The sequence below is a fragment of the Curcuma longa genome, chromosome 5, assembly GCF_044706935.1.
Source record: "Curcuma longa cultivar G26 ecotype Majalengka, Jawa Barat chromosome 5, ITB_CL_G26_1.1, whole genome shotgun sequence".
Taxonomy (NCBI): domain Eukaryota; kingdom Viridiplantae; phylum Streptophyta; class Magnoliopsida; order Zingiberales; family Zingiberaceae; genus Curcuma; species Curcuma longa.
In genome coordinates this window covers 10325935-10338625 of record NC_133865.1, presented here as the reverse complement: position 1 = coordinate 10338625, position 12691 = coordinate 10325935, and the positions used below count along the sequence as shown (strand labels likewise).

At 45.7% G+C, this 12691-nt stretch overlaps 1 protein-coding gene across 1 annotated transcript; it reads left to right on the top strand.

Moving 5' to 3' along the window:
* The first annotated feature begins 9701 nt into the window (after positions 1-9701).
* LOC141830220 (E3 ubiquitin-protein ligase RHA2A-like) lies at positions 9702-10397 on the top strand. Its single transcript, XM_074717703.1, has one exon. The coding sequence runs from the start codon at positions 9727-9729 to the stop codon at positions 10213-10215; it is 489 nt and encodes a 162-aa protein (XP_074573804.1). The 5' UTR covers positions 9702-9726; the 3' UTR covers positions 10216-10397.
* The last annotated feature ends 2294 nt before the right edge of the window (positions 10398-12691 follow it).

The window sequence follows — 12691 nt, the reverse complement described above, 5'->3', positions numbered from 1 at the left end:
TGTTGCTCCTGTATCTCTATTCCTTCTGTTGAGGAAGACTGAGCCCAGGAATACCAGACATAGGATGAATATCTCACTGCTAGAACCATCTCATAATATTCCATATCTGAAAGTGTCTTTGAACTTTGGCAACACTATCTTTTTTTTAACAAAATTTATTTATTTATAAAGTTTATTGTAGTTTTAATTTTGGTCTGGTGATTCAATTAATGAAATCTCATGTGCAGGTCAGATGAGAATAGTCAGCATCTGCAACTCATACACTGTCACTGATGACACTGCTATTTGCAAAACTTGATATGACACCTTTGCCTGGTCTGAGGCTGTCAAGGGCCCTCGACAGCACCTACTCGTTCTCCAGTGTACATCGAGCTGGTAATGCATTCACCACTCTGCAAAACTCTTGTTCATTACATGATTATACTATTCTTTATGAATTTTATATTTTATATTTGGTTAAAAAATAAACTAAGGATATCAATTCTCATAGCCTTATATTTTCTGCACACTTAAACTGTAAATAATAATCGAAGTTCCTTGTCTTTCCAAGTCTGCCATATCTTGCCAAATGGTAAGATTATCTTCAATAATTTCTAGCATAATTATTCATTGTTGATATGTATAAACATTATTTAGCACTGATTTCCTGAATTCCATGAAATATATTAGGTATCTCCAGCAGCAAGATTATCTTTAATGATCTGTAGCACATTTCTTGCTATGTATCTAGTTTTATATTTTGTATTATAAAAATTATTTTCGTAATTTAAAATAGTTGAATGAACTATGCAATGTGGTTTATTAGAGATTATAAGAATACTAAAATATTGCATCACAAAAACAGTTTGCAAAATCAAAGGTTATTGTGATCTAAGAAATATAATTCAAATAAGAAAGTTGGAAAGTTGATGCATAAAAATACGCTATTGTCTTCCAAAAAGATTGAAAAAAGAAAATCAAACTGTCGCTTTAAACCATTTATAAAGTGTATTTTGAAATCCTTGTCCTATTCATGCCGAAATCATTTGGAGATAAAAAGATATAATAATTATAAACAAACAAAAAAATTTGTTGTTATGGGTGTTATAGCCCCCCATTTAGGATTAGGCCCACTCGGCCCATTCGGTGTTCAGCCCACTCGGTAGCTCAAGTCCCCCCCATTCAGTTCGGCAGTCCACTTCGGTTCGGCAGTCCTCACTGCCACTTCGGCTCGGCAGTCACTTCGGTTCGGCAGTCCTCACTGCCACTTCGGCTCGGCAGTCACTTCGGTTCGGCAGTCCTCACTGCCACTTCGGCTCGGCAGCCACTTCGGCTCAGCAGCCCACTTCGGCACGGCTAGTCACTTCGGTTCGGCAGTCCTCACTTCGGCTCGGCAGCCACTTCGGCTCAGCAGCCCACTTCGGCACGGCTAGTCACTTCGGTTCGGTAGTCCGACACTGCTAGTCACTTCGGTTTGGCAGCTCAGTTCGGCTCGGCAGCCTCCACTCAGCTCACTCATCAGTCAACCTAATCAGCCGATGTGACTCGTAATAATGGTCTTCTCAAGACCACACCTTTGATGTGACATTCAAAATTGTCTTCCCAAGATCATGCTTTGTCAACAAAGGTCTTATCAAGATCTTCCCTAAAATCATGCCTTGTCAACAAAGGTCTTGTCAAAATCTTCCCAAGATCATGCTTTGTCAACAAAGGTCTTATCAAGATCTTCCTTGCCTTGTCAACAAAGGTCTTACCCATACCTTCTCAAGGACCATGCTTTATCAACAAATGGTTTATCACGATCTCCTCAAGATGACAGGAAGGAGCTCATGAGGTATATAAAGGGAGGAAGGAGGTAAACTAAAGAGGAGGGTGGCTGCAGGCTCGCTTCTTCTCTCTCTCTCACTCTTCTTATCTTTTTTGGGCTGAGCATTTCATTAGAGTATTTCTATTTTACTGTACTTATTCTTCCTCCTGACTGGGCTGACTTGAGCGTCGGAGTGGCCGTCCGGGGTCTCCCCGGCGCCAGGATGACCTCTTTCTCCGGTGATGTTTCAGGGCCTCCAGGTGGCTGGTCTTCTCTCCTTCCTCGGTGTGGAGGCCTTCTCCGGCGGTTGCACCCCCCCTCTCTTCCCCTGCGTGCTGACTGGTCCGGCGACGCGTCCAGAAGCCGATCTCAACAGGAACATATTTTGGCGCCGTCTGTGGGAACACAAACTGCCCTGCCTTGAGACGTGCTAGGAGACAACCTCGTCGGACCTGCTCACACATCACTTTAACCCAAGAGGGATATCACCGCCTCATGGCTGCCGCTGTCGCAGCCTCGCAAAACCAGCCCTTCGCTCCAGCCTGGCCCTTCACAAAATCCGCCCCGTCTGAGCTCCTCAGCGTTTCAGCGGCCCTCCTTACTAGGTCGCTGAGCCTACAGCTCGCCGATCTTCTCAGCGCAACAGCTTCGTCTATGTGTCAAAAGGAGCAATCCTGGTACACATGACTACATCGTATTCTGATCCTGACGCACATGCTTTTTACAGGGCATCTCTCTACCGCAATCTCAACCTCCCCCGCGCTCCTGCAGCCGGGGTCGAGCTAAACTCTGGTGGTCTCGGACCACTAGCTCCATCGGCAAACGTCCTACTATACAGGGCTCAACCTCCCCCGCGCTCCTGCAGCCGGGGTCGAGCTAAACTCTGGTGGTCTCGGACCACTAGCTCCATCGACAAACGTCCTACTATACAGGGCTCAACCTCCCCCGCGCTCCTGCAGCCGGGGTCGAGCTAAACTCTGGTGATCTCGGATCACTAGCTCCATCGACAATACTCCCTTCGGCTCGGACATAGCCAAGGTTGAGCTCAATTCTGGTGGTCTCGGACCACTAGCTCCATCAGCAAATATCTTTTTCAGGGCTCAACCTCCCCTCATAGCTAGGGTCGAGCTTACTCCCGGTGGTCACGGACCACTAGCGCCCGCCACAGCAAAGTCTGGTAAATCTCGTTCGCTATCTTTCCATGCTTAACTCCCCCGCGCTCCTGCAGCCGGGGTCGAACTCCCTTCGACAACAGAACCTTACTACAGGTATGGAGTCTCCCTCAGTTCTTTTCTAAATAGTTTTCATCAGTTCTCTCCTCCGTATTTGTGCTCAACGGCTCACTCATAATATGAGCATTCAGCGCTCTCTCTCTGATTCAGTCAGTTCAACCAGCAGAACACTCACTAACTCCCTCGGCTCAATCAGCTCAGTCAGTATTTTACAGCTCACTCAGAATTTGTTTAGCTAGTTCCAGGTCAACTTGAAACTGCCGCCGTCTTTCTATAGTCTCAAAAGCCATGCCTTGAGTATGTCAGATCATTGTCGGTCAACTCTTCCTCAAACACGACCGACCCTAGCCAGCTCTGAAAGCTTGACCCTCGGCTTTCCTGATAGTTAACTGACGTTATTTATTCCTTCCAATCCGATTCCTCCGGTCGAGTTCTCGGCTCTGTCGCATCCCTTGGCACTCGGGATTAGGCTCCGAGGTTAAATACAAATCTCAAACACAAAAGTAAGAGTGTAATTGCAGACTTGAGCCATAGGCCAAGGACTGTTCCGATGCACGTAGCAGGACCAGGTATGACAGTTATTTTTCACTCGCACTCACAAACGAAGTTACGCTATTCAAGGAAGACGGCTTATTATCACAAACCGCGTGCTACCTCCGGACAATTGTCACCTCTCACCACCAAACTGCCCGACTATTTGAGTCAGCATTCTCTGTCCGACTCCCATTGCCGCCGAGACAACCTCGGGCAACCACCCTCTGATCACACTCCAACCGGCCAACTAAACCTCAACCACACGATCACAACGCAAATGAACGGTCTACAATGAGTTCACATCGCCTTAAGCGTTGTGATTAAATGCTCCATGTGACAGCTTGGGTCAACTTTAGGTAATTAATGGAGTTTGGTGGTGGAGTGGGGCCCACCCTCTGGGAAAAGTAAGGCTGTTCTTTTTAATCCTGATAACAGCTCTCTCTCTCTCCACCATTTATTATTTTTTACCTTTTGCTTTGATTCTTTCTTCGAGTTCTTCTCGTCTGGCTGCCTGCAGCACGCTTCCCACCAGCTGCATGCAGCACGCGTATTCGACCTTAGCGTCCGGAAAGATCGCCGGATCTGCCACGGTCCTTATCCCGTTGATTGCGTTCTCGATGTCGTCGAGCGCTTCCTCACCGAAACACAGAGCTCGTCGTCCTTGAAGCGAGTCTTCCTGTTCTCGCTACTTACTCGAGCCAAATCGTGGAATTGGTCCCGCTACAGCGTCCGTCACCGTCATCTACTACAATTCTCAAACTCCCCTGCGCTCCTGCAGCCGGGGTCGAGCTCGCCTCGGCAACCAAACCTTACTACAGGTATGGAGTCAACTCCCTTCTCTAGCTATTGCCCTTCACATGGTTCAACCTCCACCGCACTCCTACATCCGGGGTCGAGTTAAACTCTGATGGTCTTGGACCACTAGCTCCATCGGCAAACATCTTACTATACAGGGCTCAACTTCCCCCGTGCTCCTGAAGCCGGGTCGAGCTATCAACCTCCTCCGTACTCGCAAGAGTCGGGATCGAGCTCTCATACCTCGCCTTCACCCCACACGACTTCAGTCTGGGGTCCGCGGGCAATTACCTCTTCTTGGGATTCAAACCCTCTGAGTTATATATTTTCTTGATCCCGGACCAGAAGTTTATTATCTTTAATCTCTCTTGAGCTGCATGTTCTCGATTCTCGAGCTGTATAGTTCCCTGATCCTGGCTCAGCGGGCTATCACCTCTTATCGGGGTTATCACCTCTTATCGGGGTTAAATCTTTCCCGAATTATATATATTTTATCACCTCTTATCGGGGTTAAATCTTTCCCGTTATATATATTTTTCTGGTCTTGGATCAATAGACGGATTTTCGGATCCTGGCTCAGCGGGCTATCACCTCTTATCGGGGTTAAATCTTTCCCGAATTATATATATTTTTCTGGTCTTGGATCAATAGACGGATTTTCGAGGAAGGATTCCTGACTTGCATCCGGAGTCTGCATTAAAACACCCTCACTTCGGATTATTATCGCCCCTATTTTTCTAGACTCCAGGTGTGACTTCCTTCCTCAGTTTGATTATATTGATTTTATATCAAGTTTCCTTCCACATGGTGTGGATAATGAGAACTCAGCAAGATATCCTCTCAGTCTAACTTACTCAGTACCTGAGCACTCAACAGCTCTCTCAGCCTTTCAAGGACTTTACAGCTCAGAAGCTCTAGCAATCAATTTCTTTAATAACGCTGTCGGTCTCTTCGTTCAGTATCTAACTCAGATAGCTTTTAACAGTTATGGTGGGGCCCCGTTAATGTGCATGAATTTCAATGAAACTCACTCATCAAGTGGTGGAATCCACATCAGATTTCACGGAGCAGACTTGCACCGCCTTTATTCAGTTCAAATTATGGGAATCCGCGTGGCCTCATGCGGCTCGGCGAGGAAAGACCCCCGGGTTAAGATCATCACGTATGAGCACTCCTGGAGGAACGACTCACGAGCCGGCACGGGCCATCCGACTCACATGGTTCGATGCCTCCTCTGCCTCCGGATCCCCATCTGGCTCATCCTCCCCGACTCATTTTTTGGGACGAGAGGAAGTTGCTATCAACTATCAAAGAAGAGTTAGAGTTAGATATATAAATGAAATAATATGAGAGAGAAGAAAAAGATAAGAGATAATGGCGCTATCACGCTCTATCCATGTCACATCAACACCTCATGCTACCCTCCACGCTACTGCAAAAAGTAAGAGATAATAGGATCATTCCAGCTGGCACATCATACAGCTGCCCTTCATCAACTACAACTCCTCTCTCACCCTGCAGCACGCTGAAAGTAAACTCAGCCCACTACAGCAAGTTTCTGTCCCATCTGCGAGTCAGATTGGACTTGCATGCAGCACACTTCCCCCCACATGCCAGCTGTTCGCATGCACCCAACATTCATCACACAACGCCTTCAGCTGCTTGCATGCAGCAAAACGTCCACCGACCCAAGCATACAACACGGATCAGGCACCAAACTATGCACGTCACGCTCTCGGCACGACTCTTCCACTGCAGACTCCTCACGGTCGGTTGCTAGACCCACGCTCGCCTCCGCCAAAACGCCTCCCACATCCGTGCCGTCAACACTCGCGCGACCTTTGCGGTCGGTGGCGTCACTCTGGAGTTCTCGACCGATCGGTCGGGAGCTTTGGAATATGCTCGGACGGAGCACCCGGGCCAGCATCTTTATTTAAATTTTTACCAATCAAAAATAACGATCAAAACAAAGATGCTGCCCCGAAATGAAATAAAACTCCTGTAGCTGATAAGGACTAGCTAACTCTCTGGAGAGAGAAGCACCAAAAAACATTAAAATGGATCAGATAGGTCTCTCCATTCCTTTATTTATGCTTTAATTACTCAAAAGCAATTCGTCCATCGGCTCTTGTATTCATGCATGCGTGTGATACACCTCACTTCGGCATTAAATTAGGCACACCTTCTAAGGCATGCACACCTTCCAAGGCAGCCAACGGGACTTTTCAAAGACGCGCAGTTGACCTATCCACTGTTCAGTGGGAGTATGGTCTTCCATTGCTTCTTCTCCTCCTCAAGCCCCTCCGCTCACTTGCTTCGGTGCGATGCACGAAAGCAGCGGGTTCCCTCCTCGCCACCGCCTCCGAGGCCTCACGCCGTTCTATATGTGAGGAGGGCGCCCTCGGCACTCTCCTGCGCCTTCTCGACTCCGGACCGGCGGTCCGGAAGGGGCGAGCTACCACAGCGATTCCCGCGCCGACAGCGGATCAGGCCTGCACAAGCCGATCCGCGTCAGCGAGTTCTCTTCTCTCCGCTGCCTGCCAGAGCCGAACCGCGACCGACAGCGAACTCTCCGCTACCTGCGCGAACCGAGCCGCAGCAACAACCGGCTCGCTGCCGCCTCCGCGAACCGAGCCGCCACAGCGATCGGCTCGCTGCCGCCTCCGCGAACCGAGCTGCAACAGCAACGAGCTCGCTGCCGCCTGCACGTGCCGAGGTCCGAACCCTCGCACCTTTCTTCGCCGGCGTCCCGAACTTTTCATCTTCGAGCCTCCGGCCTTGAACCTTCGCCCAGTCTTCGAGCCTCCGGCCTCGAACCTTCGCCCGAGAAGCTTCGTCGTTGCCTAGACCGAACCGCGGCAGCCGAACCGACCCCTTCTTCTCCGCTGCCCGCACGAAGCAAGTCGCGACAGAAAACTCGTCGCTGCCTGCCCGAGCCGAATCGCAGCTGCAACCTCTTATTTCCGCTGTTTTCCCAAGCCGAGTCGCGACGGCGAGCCGCCGTTGCCTACGCGGGACGGAGTCCGCCATCTCGCCCTTCGCGGCAAGCCCGCCTCTTCGACCTTCGCGGCAAACGGAGCCCTCCACTTCGCCCTTCGCGGCAAACGGAGTCCGCCATCTCGCCCTTCGCGGCAGATGAAGTCCGCAACCTCGCCCTTCGTGGCAAGCTTCGCCGGCGCCCTCCTCCTTCGACGCAGTCCTTGCTTACCGCTTTCGCGTCGCCGGCAAAACTTCGTCTCCCTCGCGGCCTGGCGCCCACACAGCCTCTCGGCTCCCAAGTCCTCGCTCCGCTTCCCATGCCGAAGTCCGAACCCTCGCGCCCTCCTCCGCCGGCGTCTCAAAATTTCATCTCCGCGCCCCTGACCTTGAAGCCTCACCCTAGAAGCTTTGCCGTGGCCGGAATCAACCGCAACGGCCAGCTTTCTTCTCTCCGCCGACTGTGACGAGCCCATGAAAATAAGATACGGTCTGTCGCTACTGCTTGGTCTAGTCAGTCGACTTTACGCTCCTTCGACTAGACTAGCGGGGAGGCTTGTGTTATGGGTGTTATAGCCCCCCATTTAGGATTAGGCCCACTCGGCCCATTCGGTGTTCAGCCCACTCGGTAGCTCAAGTCCCCCCCATTCAGTTCGGCAGTCCACTTCGATTCGGCAGTCCTCACTGCCACTTCGGTTCGGCAGTCACTTCGGTTCGGCAGTCCTCACTGCCACTTCGGCTCGGCAGTCACTTTGGTTCGGCAGTCCTCACTGCCACTTCGGCTCGGCAGCCACTTCGGTTCAGCAGCCCACTTCGGCACGGCTAGTCACTTCGGTTCGGCAGTCCTCACTGCCACTTCGGCTCGGCAGCCACTTCGGCTCAGCAGCCCACTTCGGCTCGACAGCCACTTCGGCTCAGCAGCCCACTTCGGCACGGCTAGTCACTTCGGTTCGGTAGTCCGACACTGCTAGTCACTTCGGTTTGGCAGCTCAGTTCGGCTCGGCAGCCTCCACTCAGCTCACTCATCAGTCAACCTAATCAGCCGATGTGACTCGTAATAATGGTCTTCTCAAGACCACACATTTGATGTGACATTCAAAATTGTCTTCCCAAGATCATGCTTTGTCAACAAAGGTCTTATCAAGATCTTCCCTAAAATCATGCCTTGTCAACAAAGGTCTTGTCAAAATCTTCCCAAGATCATGCTTTGTCAACAAAGGTCTTATCAAGATCTTCCTTGCCTTGTCAACAAAGGTCTTATCCATACCTTCTCAAGGACCATGCTTTATCAACAAATGGTTTATCACGATCTCCTCAAGATGACAGGAAGGAGCTCATGAGGTATATAAAGGGAGGAAGGAGGTAAACTAAAGAGGAGGGTGGCTGCAGGCTCGCTTCTTCTCTCTCTCTCACTCTTCTTATCTTTTTTGGGCTGAGCATTTCATTAGAGTATTTCTATTTTACTGTACTTATTCTTCCTCCTGACTGGGCTGACTTGAGCGTCGGAGTGGCCGTCCGGGGTCTCCCCGGCGCCAGGATGACCTCTTTCTCCGGTGATGTTTCAGGGCCTCCAGGTGGCTGGTCTTCTCTCCTTCCTCGGTGTGGAGGCCTTCTCCGGCGGTTGCACCCCCCCTCTCTTCCCCTGCGTGCTGACTGGTCCGGCGACGCGTCCAGAAGCCGATCTCAACAGGAACATTTGTCATCTTAGCGGTCCTACACGATCGATTCTCGATCATTTGTGAACAAAAACATCTCAATCCAGACACAATGGAGATGATAGATACTTTGACAAAGTGTCCATTTCGTTGATGGAACTTATCACATGCGCCCCATAATAAATAAATAAATAAATATATATATATATAATTTGTAAATGTTATTTTTTTTTGTATAGATTTGTTTTAAGGACTTAGTTTTTATTGTTTTGAATGTATAAAAATACCTTTAGATTATAAATGTGAGAACTATTTGATTTTTTTTAAAATTGTAATAAAAATGTTGGGCCAAGGTTTTAATCATATCATGCATAAAATTAAAAAACTATGTAATTTTTTAAAATAATAATAATAAAATCAAAATTAATTTGGTAATTTATTGCCTATATTAATTTATTGTTTTATTCCAACGGATATGGTAAAATATTTTTAAGAAATAATTAAGAACATTAGAATTTAAATTTTAATAGGAATAAATATTTTAAAGATTAATTTTAGAATATCTATAAATTCTGTTTCGCATGTATATAATAAATAAATTATTTACTTATTATAAAAATATAGTCATTTAAAAAATAATAATACAATCACTTTTTATCCGACACAGCAATAAATCAATAAATAAAGAAGACTCATTGTTGCCTTTATGCATACCGCCCCCACCGACTGAGGAAGAAAAGAAGAATCGATGGGTCTCTCGAACCATCTAGGCGACGTCTCCAGCGACTCCCTCCCCCTCCTCCTCCTCGCCGCCGCTGCCGCCTCCGTCGCCTACCTCCGCTCCTTTCTCCTGCGCCTCCTCCCCCTCTCCCCCTCCGACGCCGACGCCGACGACGCCGATCGCTCCTCGCTCGGATCCGGCCTCACCGACCTCGTCGTCCTTTTCGACCGCCTCGCCGCGGACCGCGCCTTCCCCTTCCTTCTCTCCTCCCGCGGCGAGGCCGACGAAGCCCGGCGCCCTCGGTGCGCGGTCTGCCTCTGCGATCTCGCCGACGGAGACAGCGCCCGCCGCCTCCCCTGCCGCCACGTCTTCCACCGCGAGTGCCTCGACGGCTGGCTCTGCCAGCTCAACCTCTCCTGCCCGCTCTGCCGCCTCCAGCTCGCCGCGCCGGAGATCCGCGCCGTCACCGACCGCAGGATCGGAGCTGAGCTCGTCGCCTGGCTCTCCCACCATTGATCCGATCGGACGGTAAGAATCGATCAAAGACGAGGAAAAGACGATCTTCTCTAGTCGATAATACACCTTGAAAAACTCCTTTTCTTTCCTTTTTTGGGCCTTTTTTTTTTCTTTTCTTGTGTATTTTTCGCTTTTTTTAATCAATCGTGGATAATTTAGCTTCTTATTTCAATAAGAATCAATATAGTTGTTAAAATGTGTGTTAAAATAGAATTTTTTAACACCTTTTAAATTTCATTAATATTAGAACGTCTTAAAAAGATGATAATTATTTTAAAAGTAAATAAGATGTCTTAATTTTTAAATGAAGAGTTTTTTGGTTAACGATGAGCCTCTTTTACATTGAGAGCGAGGATACAATATGTTCATCATTGTAACCTTTTAAATTAATTTTAATATTTCTTAAATCGTATAATTTAACTATCTATAACCTTCTTATCAAGTTAATTTTAAAGCATGTAAAATTAGTTTCCAGAATTTATATAATTTGTCGTATAACATATGGTATATTGTTATATCGCCACGGTATATTGATTAATTTAAATTGGGTCTGTTGAGTTGGTCCAATGGGGATTGAAATTTTATTAATTTATTTTAAAATGGATTGTGGATCGGATCCTGTAATGGATCTGAGTTGGTATTTTTTATTAAATTTAAAATTAAAATAAAAAAATAAATTAATAAATTTAATCGTTTAAATTGTAATTTAAATTTAATCTGTTTAAATTGTAATTTAAATTTTAAAATTTTTTAATTTAATTTATTTCCAAATTTATAAATTTTTTGGATTATTTAAATTAAATTGATAGATGTGTCTATCATCTCTTGATAAATGATAATTTTTAATGTTTAATTTTATGTTTTAGATTGGATTAAAAAATTTTCAAATCAAATTGGTGGTCAGTTTGTTTTGACCTCCACCAGAAATTTATTTCCATGGATTAAAAAAATTATGTAGTGGATGGTGTATTAAAATTTAATTTATATTTTTTATTTATTTTGATGATGAATAAATTTTTTTTAAATCCATCCCCTTTAAATTAATTGAATGGTAAAAATAGAATCTTTAAATATAAAAAAAAACTGATGACCGTAACCCTTAAATTGTAAACCCTAACATTTATGATAATTTAGGATAATATATATTAAAATTTGTATCATTTTGAATGTGGAAAAAAATGGAAATGCGATTACAAGTATAATTCACAATTATAATGTGGATAGGTAAATCTTGGTCGTACTTCTTTAATTAGGGTTATAAATTAAATATTCATATAAATAAGAAACAGTTCAATACATATAATATATATATATATATATTTAATTTGTTAATATTTATAAATAGAAATAGTAAATTATTATTTTTATATAGATTTAATTAATTTTAGAGATGGACGAGTTTTTTTTTAAATTTTATTTATTGAGTAAATTTGAAAATATAAATAACTCATTGAGAAAAATATCCTCCGTAACATCCGTTTGATGGCGGGCTCGTTAGCCGAGCGCATATGACGGCCCGCGGCTTCTCCGGCGAGCAGCTTACGAGCGATGCCGTCGGAGGAAAAAGAGGTTGTGAAGCCGACGAGGTGAGGATAGAGGTGTTTTCGATTATTTTCATGGGCTCCGCGAAACATCGTTTTTTTTTCTGGAGGTAAGGGCCATTCGACACTGCCGATTTGAATGGTTTTGTATTTGAGCTTCTGCTGGAGTTTGCTGTAATCGTGCTTGGATAGTCTCGATGAACGAGGCAAGAGTTGATTTTTTCTTTTTCTTTTTGTTTCCGTCACTAGGAGGAAGAAAGAACTGTTGACTGGCCCTTCCATTTCATGTTCACAAGTACAGCTATTGAATGCGAGTAGGGTACCATTTATGACCTATTCTGCATAGAAGATATGGCTTGTAGGTTTCAGTCAAAATTTTTTATGTTCAGTGAGAGTGATTATTGCTGCATTGAATGGTTTTAATGAGAGAGCTCTTAATTGCAAAGGATTAGGCCTTTCCATGAAAACAGAATATCAATGGCCAACAGATTACTTGCTCTTCCTTGAGCAAGCAGTCTGGCCACGCATTTAGGTTTGTATAATAGGTCATCAAGCCTCTTTTTTTTTTCTGAATGAAAGTCACCATGCTTATATGTGGTTATTTTCTAAGAAAAGGCTTCAACTTTAGTTTTCTGATCAGAGCTTTGTCGGATTCAGAAAGTCTTTCATAGATGAAGGATCTTTTCTCTATCTTCCTCATCGTCAGCAATCCGCTTCTGCTGTTTCATGTAAGAAATCCTAAGTGAGGATGAGTGTGCTCAGTAACAAGATGTGGCAGCAGTGAGAATCTCCTGATAATTTTTCCTTTCTTCAGTCCTGTGGGCTACATGGCTTTGAGCTTTCTTGTCAGGAAAACTGTGTCGTCCTCAGCTTTCCATCTAATGAAGGGCTAGTAGTAAGGAGAATCAGCTACTATGATCAATTGCTTTCTGTCT

Coding starts and splice junctions, on each gene's coding strand:
- LOC141830220 (XM_074717703.1), top strand. CDS start 9,727: ATGGGTCTCTCGAACCATCTAGGCGACGTCTCCAGCGACTCCCTCCCC.